The sequence below is a fragment of the Pristiophorus japonicus genome, chromosome 18 (genome assembly GCF_044704955.1).
Source record: "Pristiophorus japonicus isolate sPriJap1 chromosome 18, sPriJap1.hap1, whole genome shotgun sequence".
NCBI classification, from domain to species: Eukaryota; Metazoa; Chordata; class Chondrichthyes; family Pristiophoridae; genus Pristiophorus; species Pristiophorus japonicus.
Window position 1 is genome coordinate 99,151,031 of NC_091994.1, and position 16,880 is coordinate 99,167,910.

The 16,880-nt window shown below is 45.7% G+C and overlaps 1 protein-coding gene across 2 annotated transcripts in view; it reads right to left on the bottom strand.

Moving 5' to 3' along the window:
- The window catches only part of prkcz (protein kinase C, zeta), a 608,260-nt gene that overhangs the window by 140,479 nt on the left and 450,901 nt on the right, over window positions 1-16,880 (bottom strand). For both annotated transcript variants that reach the window (XM_070860461.1, XM_070860462.1), the window contains 4 exons: window positions 14,790-14,925; window positions 13,546-13,633; window positions 12,572-12,691; window positions 6,971-7,050 (listed from right to left, as the gene is read on the bottom strand). In XM_070860461.1, coding sequence (XP_070716562.1) covers window positions 6,971-7,050; window positions 12,572-12,691; window positions 13,546-13,633; window positions 14,790-14,925 — 424 coding nt within the window. The remainder of the gene's footprint in view (window positions 1-6,970; window positions 7,051-12,571; window positions 12,692-13,545; window positions 13,634-14,789; window positions 14,926-16,880) is intronic.

Below are 16,880 nucleotides of genomic sequence, written 5' to 3' on the forward strand. Positions count from 1 at the left end.
AGCACATCCTTAATAAAGCCAAAGATCCCATAGGTTTTTATTAAACAGTCTTCTCAACTTGTCTTGCCACCTTCAAAGAGTTGTGCATAAATACCCTCAGGTCTCTATGTTTTTACACCTCTGCTCAAATTGTACCATTTAGTTTATAGTGCCTCTCCTTATTCTTCCGACCAAAATGTATTACTTCACACTTCTCTGCGTTAAATTTCATCTGCCATGTTTCTGCCCATGCTACCAGCCTGTCGCCCTGAACTTTGTTACTATCCTCCTCAGTATTTGCTACATTTTCGAGTTTTGTGTCATCTGCAAACTTTGAAATTATGCCCTGTATACCCAAGTCCAGGTCATTAATATACATCAACAAGAGCAGAGGTCCTAATATTGACCACTGGGGAACACCACTGTATACTTTCCTCCAGTCTGAACAACAGTTCATCACTATTTGCTTTCTGTCCCTCAGCCAATTTTGTAGCCATGCTGCCACTGTCCCTGTAATCCGATGGGCTTTAATTTTGCTAACAAGTCTTTTATATGGATGAGTACATTAAACTGGATCAGGTGGACATTTCAAAGAAGCACGGCGGTTTTCTCAGTGACTTGTTCAATATTTCTACCTCAACAAACACCACTAATAAATCAACTCAACTGGTCGTTCAGCTAATTCCTGTTTGAGTGTTTTTGCTGTGTGCAAATTGGATTTGCTGACGTTATATAAAGTAATTCATTGTATGCAAAGCAATTTCCTATGCTTCTGGGAGATACAAGGTGCTATATAAATGCAAGACTGTCTTTTTTTTAAATCTCATTGGCAAGAATTTGTTTTTATACTGTGTTAGAACACCACCATTTCACCTCTAGGGTCTTATGTTTAAATACAGTTCAAAGTTCATCATTGGTCACGTGTTATATAGTCAGGTTCAGTCATTGTTTAAATGTGATATTACACTAGGAACATGTGGAATTTCAAAATCAGACCTAATATATAACCCCTTATGTGGAACGATTCCATGGCAATGCCCAAGAGTCAGATATCTTTACCAAGCACTTTCAACGTGGACATGCTCCAATAAAACAAGCATTCGGTTTAATAGCATTTGGGTTTATTAAGTCAGATAAGCACATTATATTTTTCCTCTTTACATATGGGTGGTGGATCACATAAGGTAAACATAAGACAGTTTACCATGGGCATCAACATAGCAAAAATGTGTCGTGCAAAAAATAACCAAAACCTCCAGTTTAGCCTAACCACATACTACATATAAATGAGAAAGTTGGCCCAGAATGCATGTAAAAATGAAATGGATTTTATTCTAATATTTGCGGACTCTCATATCTATTCCTAGTAAGCGCAAGTTCACAGCATAAAACTGCCCACAACTGTCAGCCCCATTCAAGAAAGTTCCCGGGATGGCGGGACTGACCTATCAAGAAAGACTGGATCAACTGGGCTTGTATTCACTGGAGTTCAGAAGAATGAGAGGGGACCTCATAGAAACATATAAAATTCTGACGGGGTTAGACAGGTTAGATGCAGGAAGAATGTTCCCAATGTTGGGGAAGTCCAGAACCAGGGGTCACAGTCTAAGGATAAGGGGTAAGCCATTTAGGACCGAGATGCGGAGGAACTTCTTCACCCAGAGAGTGGTGAACCTGTGGAATTCTCTACCACAGAAAGTTGTTGAGGCCAATTCACTAAATATATTCAAAAAGGAGTTAGATGAGGTTCTTACTGCTAGGGGGATCAAGGGGTATGGCGAGAATGCAGGAATGGGGTACTGAAGTTGAATGTTCAGCCATGAACTCATTGAATGGCGGTGCAGGCTAGAAGGGCCGAATGGCCTACTCCTGCACCTATTTTCTATGTTTCTATGTTTCTACAAGGACAACTTGTGTGGAAAATAGAAATTTTACACTATTGCAGTAGGTGGGCACTCTTCTCAGGCTGGAGACAAGTAGCGGTGGCTTATTTTATAACTAACTGTGCTGCCTCTGGGAGACCCAAAAGTGGTACACATCTTGTTTCTCAGGAATGACAGCCTTCATCACTTATCTTGATGATCCAAAAAAATAACAATTAAATAAAAATGTGTTCACACATTGGGTTCAATTTTCCCCAGTTGTCTGTGCCGTTTTTTGGCCTAAATTAAAATATCCAAGTTTCCTCAAAGATTGTGCACCAGCGTAACTCAGTAACTATTTTTTAGGTTTTTTTTTTGCCTTATGGGGGCATAACTTGATGTCTGCGCCAGTTTTTCACATTTATGCAAATTTGGCCAACTTACATTTTTTCTAGGCTGGCGTATGTGACCACTCCCAAAAAACCTTCTGGGCACTTAAGAAAAACCAGTGCATGCTAAAAAAAAAATCGGTGCAGAAAGACGGCATTGTTTTTATGCAAAGTTTTGGAAGAAGTCAAGAACACATTAAATATGCATCATGAAGCTTAATTTGTTTCAAACTTAAAATGCAGAAAATGGAAGTATAATGCAATTCTTTAATTTTGGATTTTTTTCAAAGTGCCACGCCACCACTGAATGTCTCGAGGGTTGGAGCATCGGCCGGCAGAATTGGTCCCTCACCCAGACACGGGCTCGGGTTCAAAACAAGCCCGGGGTGGGGGTTGTGGAAACTAAACTGAAGGGATGAGAACCCTTACACTATGCAGCAGCATCAAAAGATGCCTGGGGGAGGGGGTGGGGGTGGGGGTGGTGCGGGGGGGTTGTTTGTAGAGCCCATGTCCAGGCGAGGGAGCGATTCTGCCAGCCGACCCTCGAGCCCAGTGAGGAGACTTTGGGTCAGTGGTGGGGTAGTACTTTGAAAAAAATCTAAAATTTAATTGCGATAGACTTTATTGCCCCAAATGTCCTCATTTGAATGCCTAGCTTCCCATTCTAAGCAAGCCAATTGCGCATGCGCAGACTTGGGTGTGGTCCATACTAGGGCATCGACCATGGGGAGAGAGAGAACAAAATAGCTTTAACTCCTTGTCCTGCTGTTTTGAGCTTCTTGCAAAGGTACAATTTAATCATGGGGGCAATACTGACAATGCCACACCTCGTGCAAGCCTTCTGCATGATGGTGCTGCGAAGGAGACGATTGATTCGACATCATCGCACGAGGAACCTCAGAGCATGTAGGATGATGAGCAGGAGACCTTACCGACGTTGGGTATATCGAGACAGGCACCTGAGTGATGCAGACGGTGTGAGAAGGCTGTTTCCGCAAAGAAGTTGTAACTGAGATCCGTGAGTTAGTAAAAGCACACCTGCAACCTAGAAGCATCAGGAGGACTGCTTCGTCAGTTGAAGTGAAGGTTACAGCTGTACTTTCATTCAATGCATCTGGATAATTCCAGGCCACAACTGGGGATGTGTGCGCCATTTCTCAACATGCAACATATATCTGCACTCAGCAGGTGGCTGCTGCACTATATGCCCGGAGGAATGACAACATAAAGATCCCCATGACTGCCCAGGCAATGCGTGAGAGTGCTGTGGGCTTCTCCAGGATTATTGGCTTCCCAAAGATACAGGGCTGCATTGATTGTACCCACATCGCTGTGTCTTGCGAGCACCTTTGGAGGATACCGAGATGTACAGGAACAGAAAAGGCTTCCACTCCGTTAATGTGCAGCTTGTGTGTGACGATATGGATCGCATCATGTCAGTTGATGCAAGATACCCTGGGAGCACCCATGATGCATTCATCCTATGCGAGAGTATTATATCTGCCATGTTTCAGCAGCAGCCAGAAGGGCAGAGCTGGCTGCTGGGAGACAAAGGGTACAGCCTCGCCACCTGATTCATGATGCCCCTACGCATAACCCGGACGGAAACTGACCAGGAATACAACATGTCGCAAATTGCGACGCGCAGCATAATAGAGAGGACCATTGATATCTTGAAACAGTGTTTCTGATGCCTGGATCATTCCAGAGGCTACTTGCTATACTCCCCTGAGATTGTCGGTCAGTTCAATGTTGTGTGCTGCATGCTGCATAACTTAGCCATCATAAGGCAGCAGCAGCTGGAAGGAGAAGACCCACCCGAGGTGAGAGTGGCTGATGATGAGGAGGAAGATGCTGATGATGAGGAGGAGGAGGACGAGGAAGCCATGCAACTACCTGAACCCAAAGTACGACGGTAGAGAAGGGTGGGCCATTGTGCCCCTTTAACAATTGCTCGAGTCTTTGCCAGCAGCTGATCCGTGAACGCTTTGCTGCCTGAAGGCTCATCGGCACATATTCCAAATGGATCATGTTTACTGTTTGGACCTGTTCCGTAATGTTAAATTGTGTTAATGGAACAAATAATTGAAATGATTCAGTTATAATTTAAAATATATTTTATTGAAAAATTTAACACTTGTTTGTACTTAACTTAACTTTAATAAAAGTATTCTTGTATCAAACTTTAAAGTTTTCAGTTAATATCACTTACAAACTTTTAAACTTGTAAATTTACATAACTTACAAAAAACTTTTAATTTGAGAACAGTTACAACAGTAACAATAACAACAGCAGCAGCAAAGAAAGGCTGCGCCTATCTCTCCTCCACCTTATTCTAAGACCGCCCGCTGCGCTTATTCTTGGTGACTCTACCTCTGCCCGCAGGCAGTGTCATAGCATTTCTCGGGTTGGTACCAAGCTTATTCTTTCGAACATCTCGGGTAATGTGCACTTCTTGATGGGGTTGGGGGTGGGGGGGCGGGGCGGGGCAGCCGGTAATGTGGAAGACCCGGCTTCGGCCTCTTCAGATGCTGGTCTGGGGATTGGAGTGGGAGTGGTAGTTGATTCTGTCAATGGGTGTGAGGTCTGGGCGTGTTCCCTTATTGCAGCAGCTAACTTTGACATTCCCTCCCTCATGTACCCTGACAGTGTCTCAACTACCTCCAATATTTCTTCCCTCATGTTCGTCGACCGTGTTATCAGCTACCTGTGACATTCCCTCCCTCATGTTCACCAGCAGTGTGTCAACTACCTGCAACATTCCCTCCCTCATGTTCACCGACAGTGCATCAGCTACCTGCAACATTCCCTCCCTCACGTGCACTGACATTGTATCTGTTGCCTGCGACATTCCCTCCCTCATGTGCCCGGACAGTGTTCCCATTTCTCGTGAGAGTGTTGTTACTTCTCCCGACAGTGCCAATACCTCATCACCCACCCCACTGATGGTGTCCAGGAGCGATCGTGTAAGGTCAATGCTCTCTGCACTCATTGCCATCATCTGAACCACATCTGTTAGATCCTGCACCTCAGGAGAGCGCTGTTGAGCTCTCCTTCCTCTCCTCACCCTGGGTGTGGCTTGCTGCATCCCACTGGGACCCGCAGCCTTGGACGGTGGGGCCCTGGGTGTGCTTCACTGCATCCCACTGGAATCCCCAGCCTTGGACTGTGAGAAACCATGGAATGTCCCAACACTCGTACCACTCAGGAAAGGGGCTGGCACCTCAATGGGCGGCACCTGCACCACCTCCAGAGTGAGTACAACAGAGTGGGTTTCATCCATCACCTCCCCCTGCCCCCCCATGCTCTTGGTCTGGAAGGTGAGGTTGGAAGATGTTCTCTTCAGGCTCATCTGCGTCTGAATCTTCTTCTGCATCAGCTTCAGCCTCGTCAGGGTTGGCCTCAAGTTCTGCAAAATATAACAGTAGAAACAGTTAGCAGCAGAGGAGGGGGCAGGGTGGCATGAGTAGGCACACACAGCAGGTTCATTTGAAGGGCCACGATGAATGATAGCACATTGCATCAACCGAAGCGTAGCTGACGGAGACATCCCCATGAACCGAAGCATGGCTAGCCCGCGCAGTACTTAACATTTAGCAAAGCCAGACTGTGAAATTTGCAGGACTTACCCTCTCCCTTGAGTGTGGGCCCAGCTTGTGCGGTGGTGGTTGCTTTTCTTCAGGCAGGACCCATCAAAGCAGCGACCCTCTCTTCCAAGGGTGTCAGTGCGTGCAGATTTTCCTGGCCTCTTCCTATTCGAATTCTTTCCTTTTTGTTGTGTGCCATCTTCCTTTGCAAAGATGAAAATATAACTTTTTAGAGAGGGTGTCTTTCTGCTGGGTGGTATAAATACAGATGGTCACATTTACAATTGTAATTCCAGTGAATAAATGAAAATATTACTTACATTAACTACTTGATCAAGGTCCTGCCGCTTCTTTTTGCACTGGCCTCCAGACCTCGGGGTGGTCGCCATTGCACAGTAATCTTCTGCAAGTTGGTTCCAGCGTTTCTTCATTTCTTTTGGTTAAACTTTTGTGTGACCTCTGCTGGTGTCCAGCTCGTGCCATCTGGCCTCAATTACAGTAACTAGTGCCTCCACTTCATCCTGCAAGAAATTCTTGGTCCTTGAGCCGTGTTACATATTGTATTGCAGCTCTGATTTTTCCAATGAGAATTAAAAGTTCTCACACAACTGGCTCTTTAAAAATGGCCGAATGCAGACAGGAGCTGTACTGGGCATGCGCGCCCATAGCTGTCATGTCAAAAACGTCCTTTTTTTTCCCCACACATGCGCAGAAGGGAGGGGGGGGCATTGTTTTTTCGGCGCCGACATTAGGCTCCACTCCCCGAAACTAAAGTACAGGCTGCACAGTGCCAATTTTAAAAAAATAGAACTTGCTATTTTTTTTTTTGTAGTAGTCGGGGCCAAAAAAAATGGACGGCACTCTTGCAATACGCCAAAAAACGGCGAAAATTGAGCCCTTTAAGTTGACAGAGTGCTATAGTCTAAGCCAAAAGGTTCTTTGAGAAAACGCTCAATGCTGCTGCCTAACCGATACACAGCTCTTTATTTTTTCACTCTGATAGAGATGCCTAGTTTCCTTACACAGCCTTAGAAGTACAATGAAAACAATCGCGTCAACAGCTTGTTTTCTCCCCTTTCAACACACATTATTGTTTTTGGATTGGAATGGACATTTAGTTTTAAATCAAAGTTTGAACAACCAGTCTCTTACCTTATTTAAAAATCCCTTGAGGACACTGGCTGCTTTTACAGAAAGTGATCGAGGGATTCGAATGGGCTTCTCCAGAATAACTAAAGATAAAAAAAAGCATAATATTTGTTGTTGGTTTATTACAGATACTAATTATCTACATTCCTTAATTGTATTTGTTTTTAAATAATAGTCTTCAATTTTCTCTTTGTTAAACTTTGTCAGATTTCATAGCATGATTTTAACCATAGGTGAAGGAACTAGATGGCTTAATAGGATAGAACCTATTCTTCAATTCTTGGACTCAACCTTCAATCCAGACTAGATTGCTGGGATGAGATTTCCTCCTTTAGCCATAGGCATCCCAAGTGAATTTCCTGACTATCAAATCAGCTTCAAGTAATTGCAAGTTCATTGCATAAAATTGCACATAAGATAGCATACAACTGTCAGCTCCACTCAGGGAAGCTCATCAGGGCAGCTTGTGTGGGAAATGGAATTGTTACACTACTGTAGTAGTGGGGGGAGGAGTAGGACAATCTTCCAAGGCTGGGGTAAAGGCACATTGTTGGGGACAAGTAGAGGAAGCTTATTTTGGCCCCAAGTTTCCACATGATTTGCTCCTGATTTTTAAGAGCAACTGGTGTAGAACGGAGTATCTTAGAAATCGGAATTCTCGTCATTTAGTTTGCTCCAGTTCTAGTCAGTTAGAACAGTTTCACTTTGGAACAGAATTTCTTTTTCCAAAAGGGGGCGTGTCCGGCCACTTACGCCTGTTTTTAAAGTTTCGTCAGTGAAAACTTACTCCAAACTAACTTAGAATGGAGTAAGTGAAGATTTTTGTACGCTCGAAAAAACCTTGTCTACACTTTAGAAAATCAGGCGTAGGTTACAAATTAGGCGCAGGGAATGGGGGGGGGGGGGGGTTTAAAGGGAAGTTTACAAACATTAAACACTTCAGTTTTACAAATAAAGAGCCATCATCAATAATAAATGACAAATATATCAATAAATCAACCAATAAATCAATCAAAAAAAATGTATAAGAAATAATTTTTTTTTAAATCAATAAATAAACCATTTTCTACTGCAGCACCGGGAGCCCTCCAACAGTGTGCTGGGATCCCCCCCCCCCCAGTGTGTCTCTGTCAGTGTCTATCTCTCTGTCTGTCTGTGTGTATCTCTCATTCTCTGTCTGTCAGTGTCTGTGTTTCTGACAGCGAGGGGAGGGGGAGGAGGGGGGTAGAGGGAGAGAGGGGGGGAGCAGAGGGAGGGAAGGGGGAGGGATGGGGGAGGGGGAGAAGGAGGAGGGGGGAGAAGGGGAGAAGGAGATAAAGGAGATGGGGGTGTAGGAGATGGGGGTGTAGGAGATGGGGGTGAAGGAGATGGGGGTGAAGGAGATGGGGGTGAAGGAGATGGGGGTGAAGGAGATGGGGGTGAAGGAGATGGGGGTGAAGGAGATGGGGGTGAAGGAGATGGGGGTGAAGGAGATGGGGGGGAAGGATATGGGGGGAAGGAGATGGGGGGAAGGAGATGGGGGGGAAGGAGATGGGGGGGAAGGAGATGGGGGGAAGGAGATGGGGGGGAAGGAGATGGGGGGGAAGGAGATGGGGGGAAGGAGATGGGGGGGAAGGAGATGGGGGGGAAGGAGATGGGGGGGAAGGAGATGGGGGGGAAGGAGATGGGGGGGAAGGAGATGGGGGGGGGAGGAGATGGGTGGGGGGAGGAGATGGGGGGTGAAAGGAGATGGGGGGTGAAAGGAGATGGGGGGTGAAAGGAGATGGGGGGGTGAAAGGAGATGGGGGGGTGAAAGGAGATGGGGGGTGAAAGGAGATGGGGGGTGAAAGGAGATGGGAGGGGGGAAGGAGATTGGGGGGGGGGGGAAGAGGAGATGGGGGGGGAACGGAGATTGGGGGGGAACGGAGATTGGGGGGGGGGAATGGAGATTGGGGGGGGAACGGAGATTGGGGGGGGAACGGAGATTGGGGGGGGGGGAACGGAGATTGGGGGGGGGGAACGGAGATTGGGGGGGGGGGGAGGAAGGAGAAGGGGGAGGGAGGCTGAACGGGCCGGGCCTGAGACTTCGGGCAGGGCCCATCCCCAGCACCAGATTTACAGGTAGGTGGCGTTGGGTCGGGTCGGGGGGAGCGCGGGTCGGGGGGGTTGGTGGGACGGAGGTCGGTTCGGGTCGGGTCGGGTCGGGGGGAGAGGGAGGTCAGGTCCAGTCCGGGAGGGGGGGGGGGGGGGCAGAAGCGGGAGTCGGTTCGGGTCTGGGGGAGGGGAAGCGGGAGTCGTGTCTGTGTCAGGTCCGGAGGCGGGGGCGGGGGGGGGGGAGTTGGGTCGGGTCCAGTCCAGGGGGTCGGGTCGGGTCCGGGGACAGGGGGGGGGGAGCGGGAGTCAGGTCGGTGTCGGGTCCGGAGCGGGAAGCGGGAGTCGAGTTGGGTCGGGAGGAAGCAGGAGCTGGCCGTGGGAGGAGCCTTATTCACGCAGCCCCAGTGAGGCCATTCGGCCAGGGCTAGGGGCTGCGTGCTTCGACCCCTCCCACACAGTTTTGGGCGCCTGGAGCTACTGCTCATGCGTGCCCACTGTAGCGCGCATGTGCAGAGGTCCCGGCACTGTTTTCAGCGCAGGGACCTGGCTCCGCCCCCTACAGCTCCTGCTGCGCTGCGCCGAGGGCCAGAGGACCTGCAGGGAGCTGGAGAATCTGGAGGGTTTTTTTAGGCGCACTTTGTGGCGCGAAAAACGGGCGTCCAGGTCGGGACTGCGCCGTTCTAGGCGTGGCTTGAAACTTGGGCCCATAGTAACTAACTGTGCTGCCACTGGGAACCGCAAAAGTGGCACATGTCTCATTTCTCAGGATTGACAGCCCCACATCACTTTTCTTAGTAATCCAAAAAATTAATATTTTAATAAAAATGCGTGCACACTTTAAGAGTGCTATAGTCTAAGCCAAAATGCACTTTCAGACCATGTTCAGTGCTGTTATCTAACCAATGCCAAAGAGGCAATATTTCAGTGAAAAAGGAAAATGTATAGTCAGTATTTTTTTTCCTCGAGATAACACGTGAAAGTTTACCCAATGCTAAGAACAGATAATTCATATAGAACTCATTGAGGCAAGTCTAAACAACATATAACTATGCAACTTGAAGTCAGGGCACTATCTGAGAACAGAGTCCTATACAAGTGGAGGAATCATCCTGTCGTAGTAAAATTCAGAATTTAGATACAAGTGCAGGCTGAATTTGGAATGCAGCTTAAAAGAAACTAGCATGGTATAAAGATGAATCAAAAAATTGTGGATCCTGAAATAATTTATCACCTGTGAATCAGCAACAACTCGGATTTACATGGTGCCATTACGTAGAAAACGTCCCAAGGCACGTCAGAGTTGTATAATTAGCAAAAATGGACACCTAATCAGAGGTGGTATTAAGGAATGTCTTACAAGAGGAAAAGAAGTTGGAGAAGCTTAGGAAGTGATTTTCAAAGCATGGAGCCGAGGCAGCTGAAGGCACAGCCACCAAAGCTGAAATAAAGGGAGGGAGGAATGCACGTGGCTCGAGTCGGAGGAACAGAGAGGGGGGGAGGGGAGAGGGCATAGGGCTGGAAAGGGGAAGGCAATGAAGGGATTTAAAGAGAATGAGAACTTTAAATTGGAGGCATTGGAGGATCAGGAGCCAATGTATGCCAGCAAGGACACGGAAGATGGGTGAGAAGGACAGGTGATGAGCAGCAGGGTTTTGGATGAGCTGAAGTTTGTAAAGCATAGAGGATGGGAGCATTGGAATAGTCTAGTCTGGAAGTGTCAGTGAAAGACTTTCAGCAGTGGATGGTCTGAGGCACAAGCAGACACGGGCGATGCTACGTAGGTGAAGTTAGCAAATGCTTGTGATGGAGAAGATATGATGTTGGAAGCTCAGTTTGCAGTCAAATAGGATGCCATTGTTACGAACCGTCTGATTCAAACTGAGGCAGTGGCCAGGGAAGGTGATGCTATCAGTGGCAATGGATTTGTGGGTCGGGGGCCTAAAGATAATGGCTTCGATCTTCCCAATGCTTAACTGGAAGAAATTGCAGCTCATCCAGGACTGGCCGGGTAAGCAAACTAACAATACAGAGGCGGAGAAGAAGAGATGGGTGTCATCATACATGTGGAAGCTATCTCCATGTTTTCGGATGATGTTGCCAAATGGCAGCATGTAGATGAGGAAGAGGAGGGTGCAAAGGATAGATCATAAGAACATAAGAAATATGAGTAGGAATGCCACAAGCCTGCTCCACCATTTAATATCATGACTGATCTTCTACATCAACTCCACTTTCCTGCCCATATCCCTTGATTCCCTTCATGTCCAAAAATCTATCGATCTCAGTATTGAATATACAAATGACTGAGCATCTACAGCTCTCTGGGGTAGAGAATTACAAAGATTCACAACCCTCTGAGTGAAGAAATTTCTTCTAACCTCAGTCCTAAATGGCCGACCCCTTATCCTGAGATTATGAACCCTCATTCGAGGCAGGGGAAACAGTCTTTCAGCATCTATCCTGTCAAGCCCTCTAAGAATTTTAGTGGTGTGTGTCCTGGACAAGATGAGCTCGGAGAGGGCATGATGGAAGATAGGAGAGCAATCAGAAAAGGACACTGGATCAGGGGAGAGGTCTGGACGGTGTTTTATTTGGATGGAAGTTGCAGAGGTAGCTGAATGGATGGTCTCAATCTTAGTGACAAAGATGTTCATGAGTTCCTCACCTGTTGGAGATAAAGTGGAGGGGCAGGGGAGAGGGGTTTATGGAGACATTTGCTCTTGGAGAAAAGAAGCCTGGTTTTATTTGCTCTGCAGGATGATGCTGGAATAGTAGCTGGTTTTGGCAGAGGAGCCTGAAGTCCGATAGTGCTTGGTGTGATCCAGCGACATATGGCGATGGATACCAAATTCACCAGATTCACTTAAAGTCTGCACCCCTTGGACATGAGGGAGCGAAGATAGGGGCCATACCAAGGGGAACAAATGGGATGGAGAGAGCAAGGGTTTTGCTGGCAACAAGGAAATTAAATGTGGAAGTGATAGAGTGGTTGAGCAAATCAGCAGGTGAAGTAGTATGGGGCGAATAGAAAGCCTAAGGTTAGCCAGTTGGGTGCTTAAAAATGTAGTTGCAATTGACCTAGGGGAAGAGCTTTTTCCGGGGCAGGCACAGAAGGAGTGGGGTTGAAAGCTGGTAGCACGATGTGGATGGAAGAATTCAAGTTGGAGATGGCCTTTTTGTGGTCGAGAACATGGGAGTAGTGAGGTCACATGAGATGGCAAGTTAGAGGTGGTAACCATGAATATGGAGTGTTTATATGGAAGGAGAATCCAAAGTTCAAATCATCAGGTTTTTTTCACCCTCTCCATGAGGCTCAAATGCTTATTCTTACCAGTTGTTCAATTGAAGTGAACACAAGTAAACAGGAAAGAACGTTCCCCCAATTTTTCCCTTCTTCCTAGAAGCCGCTGGCTCATGCTGGAGTGCTGTTCCATGTGTGGTGGGAGCTCTTGATATATCACCTAAGTGGCCAATTAGAGAGCCTCCAACTTTCCTGTGGAAAGATCAAGATTGTACTTATCTACTGCTAACCTTGAAACAGGTAATCCTCTGTGTTCATGTCTGGATTGTCGGTGATGATGTCAAATGGTGATCTTCCAGCCATCATTTCAAACATCAATACGCCAAGCGCCCACCAGTCCACACTAAAGCCTGCCAACCAAAAAAAAATGCGATAAGCAGTGTTTTTGGAGAAATACCTTTTTTCATGTTGTCTTTCGTCCTAAACAAGTCCACTTGCCATTCAACTATCAAAGAGACTCGGCAGATGATCTTCTTCTCTTCTTGCACCCCTTCCCTCACTTCAGCTGAGAGATGGGACTTATGATGCGGAAAAAGGCAATCAGTTCCAAAAAGCAGCAAATGCACACCATTAATAAATGGACCATATAAATAAATTAAACCACTAAACTACTGAAAAAACTGTTAAACTTTCAAAATACAAATATTTCTCTTTTCATGCAACAAATGTAAATATTCTGTAGTTGACAATTAAAATACAAATATACAAACATATTCATATTATTCTTGAAATCAACTGTAAAAACAAATTTAACATTTTTGATTGTGCTGCAGTTTCTGACGGTTTGAATTTCATCATCCCCTTTTCCTTTTAATTACACCCGTCAATGTATGATTTTTTGGGGGATTTTTGATGCAATTCCTTCCTCTTCAAGGTTTCCTCTTGGTGGTTCCCATGCCATCCTTGAAAAGATAGGCAAGCAATTTACTGCAGGCCTCTGGCAATGCCAGTCTATAACCAAAGTGAAGAGGTGCAAAAGATTGTCTTGAGGAGTACTCTGACCAATTTTCCCTCCCTTCCGAGTAGAGGTACCTGGCTTCCAGTCTGCACCTCCACAATAGGACAACTGACCTAAACTCACCACCTAGAGCAAGAAACCATCTTCTTCTACTCATAGCACAGAATACTGTTGCTCTAATGTGTTGTACTATACACATAATCAAATCCAACTATGTTAGCTATGTCTTTTATTACAGTTGCTCACCATACTCCTCTCCTCTCAATATTTCAGGTGCTATATAATTGGGTGTGCCACAAAAAGTGCTGGTAGTGTCACCAGGGCCAAGTCCTTCCTGTAGAGGAAACATAAATTATGTAACCTTTGCAAGAAACTATGTATACAAGAATTTCAAACAATTAGTAGCAGTAAAAATAGATTCAGTTCCAGTTTCAAATGACTTAACATTAAGCCATTCAAGTACACAGCAGTACTGGAAAATATTTATCTGAATGAGTTTCAAGTTATTCAGAGTGACCAGGCAACACAGCACGACTGCAATAAATAAGTGGATGGACATTTAACACATTATTGTGGAATGCATACGTAACTATGGTAAAAACACCACAATTGTAGTTGGACACATTTAACTAGATGTAACACAACACTGGCCTACTAGATACTGAACATACATCTAATCACAATAATGTCACTGTACAAGATAATGAACACATATTAAACTCAGAAATGATACTTCTTGATTATCTGAACGCTGAAATAATTGTTTCAATAATCAATGATAAATAACATTGACGCAGTTGTAAGTTTACACATGGTGCATTGTAATTTGTGTGTAACATGGAGCGAGCCACTGTAGTAACGTGGATGGTTTTAATATCAATAATTTTTACTTTCCTCTATTCCAAACAAGTAAGCTTTCTATCTTAGAACATCTGTAAATATGTATTCGATGCATATCTAATCAAAGTCATTAGTCATGATAAGTAAGTCAAGCAATTGTTTTGAAAAGCCCAGAGGATCCCAATGGCTTTATAGGTAAGGGCACGGCACTGTGTCATAGTAAACAACACAGGCTATAAGGTTGTAGGTTTTATTCCTGATTTGTCTGAGGTAGCTGATCTCAGCTGGGGCACTTCTGGCTGAGGCAAGGGGAGAAAGAAACAAGTTAACCAGGGTTCTCACTCTCCATTGCAACCCAGTTGAGTTTTATTGGGAAATAGGTGCATGTGGACATTTGGTGAAAACAGGATTGGACTCAGCTACTTGGTCAAATAGGCTGCTGGCACTGACTGTCTTGCTCACACACGACTAACTGGCATCCGAGTTAGGTACTGAAGGGTTATCAGGGCCTCCAAGGAGGGGGATAATTTTTTTTTAATGTTTGTCCCTTGTAAGCACCCTTACCAATTTTATGACTAATTCAATTTGTTCAGCCGAAGAAGAGTATTTTTCTCTCTAAATGCTACCAGTGTTATGGATAAACATCGCACCTTGCACATTCCATAATCTGTTAATTTGATGTGACCATCAGAGTCTAAGAGAACGTTGTCCAGTTTCAAGTCTCTGTATATGATTCCTCTGTCATGAAGGAAGTTGAGCGCAATACAAATTTCAGCAGCATAAAACCTACAAGAAGATAAACATACTGGTAAATCCACTAAACTTCATCACGGTGCATGCGACTGTCCTGCTAAGTTAAGCAATGTTGTCCATAATTAAGAAACCAATGTTATGCTAGGAGGTCATCTTATATTTTTCCAAAATTATTTTCATCTCATTGCCACCCATTGCGCTCATAAACTGGATGTTAGTGACCCAAAAAGAAATCAGCTGCTGGGCCCCGCCCACTCACCGCTGCTTTTACATGTGGTCCGATTTTTGGACACTGATAAATCCTGACAGCTAGAGCTCCTGTCTGAAACAGGCACAGCCAGAGCCACATCAATATATGTAATTAGCGGTCAAGTAATGTCATTTTGACCCCAAAGTCATTTTCCATCTTCACTGCCCGACTATTACCAATTCCTGCTCATGTCCACCAGCCATGGGCAATACAAGTCAGAAAGTGATATTTAAAAGGGGTCCTCAGCTGCTAATGGATAAAGCTTTCTAGAGCTTTTGGATACCTTTTTCTTGCAATGGGTTGTGGGTTATTTCATGTTAAAAGGATTGGAAAATGCTTGTAGTTGCTGCTGTACATTCTGTACGAATGCTGTCTGCTGCTCCACAATATGGCTTCTCTCTGTGTTACACAAAAAATGCATTAGTTTTTGTACTTACCGCACGGATCCTTGATGCGGTCGGAAGAACCATTTTCAGGTCATAATGGGGGCGGACCATAGATTCAAAGCCAGACTGAGTGACTGAATATAGGTCAGACTGCGACTCCGCCGCTGTCAATCAGCGGTGGAATAGTGGTAACATAATAGCACATGTGTGTCAAAGGGGAGAGATTCAGTAATTTTTTTTATTTTTGGCCACTGGGCCACCAGGAATGGTTTCGGGGGTGCCAGCCCGTTGGCGGCCCGGCCGAACCCAGGGGCACTGTCTTGCCGGCCGATTGGGAAGTCAGCTGGCAAAAATTATTAGATGGCGGCCGTGGCAGTGGGCCCTCCCCTTTAAGGGCCACTGTGCTGCTGGGGGCGCACTCAGTGTGGTGAAGGTGAACCATCAGAAAAACCTGTCAGGGGCACCGCACGGCGGGAGAGCGAAGAGTTCAGCTGAATTTATGTCGGTAAATTTTTTTCTTTATTAAATGCGGCAGTGCACTAACTGATGACTCACTTGCGGCGGTCATCAGCATCGGGCAGTATGGGGTCCAGGCTGAAAAATTCCCGACCTGAATTTGGGTCGGGTCGACCAGTTGACCCCAAAGCAGCGGCCATTCGATTTTGACGAATGGCCGCCTCAAACGGGCAGTAACGGGTCTCTCTGAGACCCTGAATTTCGGCCCAGTGATCTCATTGGAACAGATAACATTTTTTATAGTGCTTGACAGGGTAGATGCTGGGAGGATGTTTCCCCTTGCTGGGGAGTCTAGAACTAGGGGTCATAATCTCAGAATAAGGAGTTGGCCATTTAGTACTGAGATGAGGAGAAATTTCTTCACTGTGAATCTTTGGAATTCCCTATCCCAGATGGCTGTGGATGCTCAGTCATTGAGTATATTCAAGGCAGAGATCGATAGATTTCTGGATACTAAGGGATAAGGGGAGCGTGCAGGAAGGTGGAGTTACGATGGAAGATCAAGCATGATCTTATTGAATGGAGAAGCAGGCTCGAGGGGCTGAATGGCCTACTCCTGCTCCTATTTCTTATGTTCTTATCTTGTGTGTTCCCCGCTGGCTCCTTTGAGTGGTCGCAGCACTTGTGCTGCCCACTGCCCGCCCATCTACTGCTCAGACACGAAAGTTACCCCCAATATCTCCGTAAACTGCACTTTTATATGTCAAGCATTTACTGATCTCTTGTACTGCTGACATCACATATCCATGTTCCTTCATCCTAACACAACAGTGGCTATATTCTCAATAGATATAGGAACGGATAAAGCATCTCATGTACGTTACACTATCTAAAAA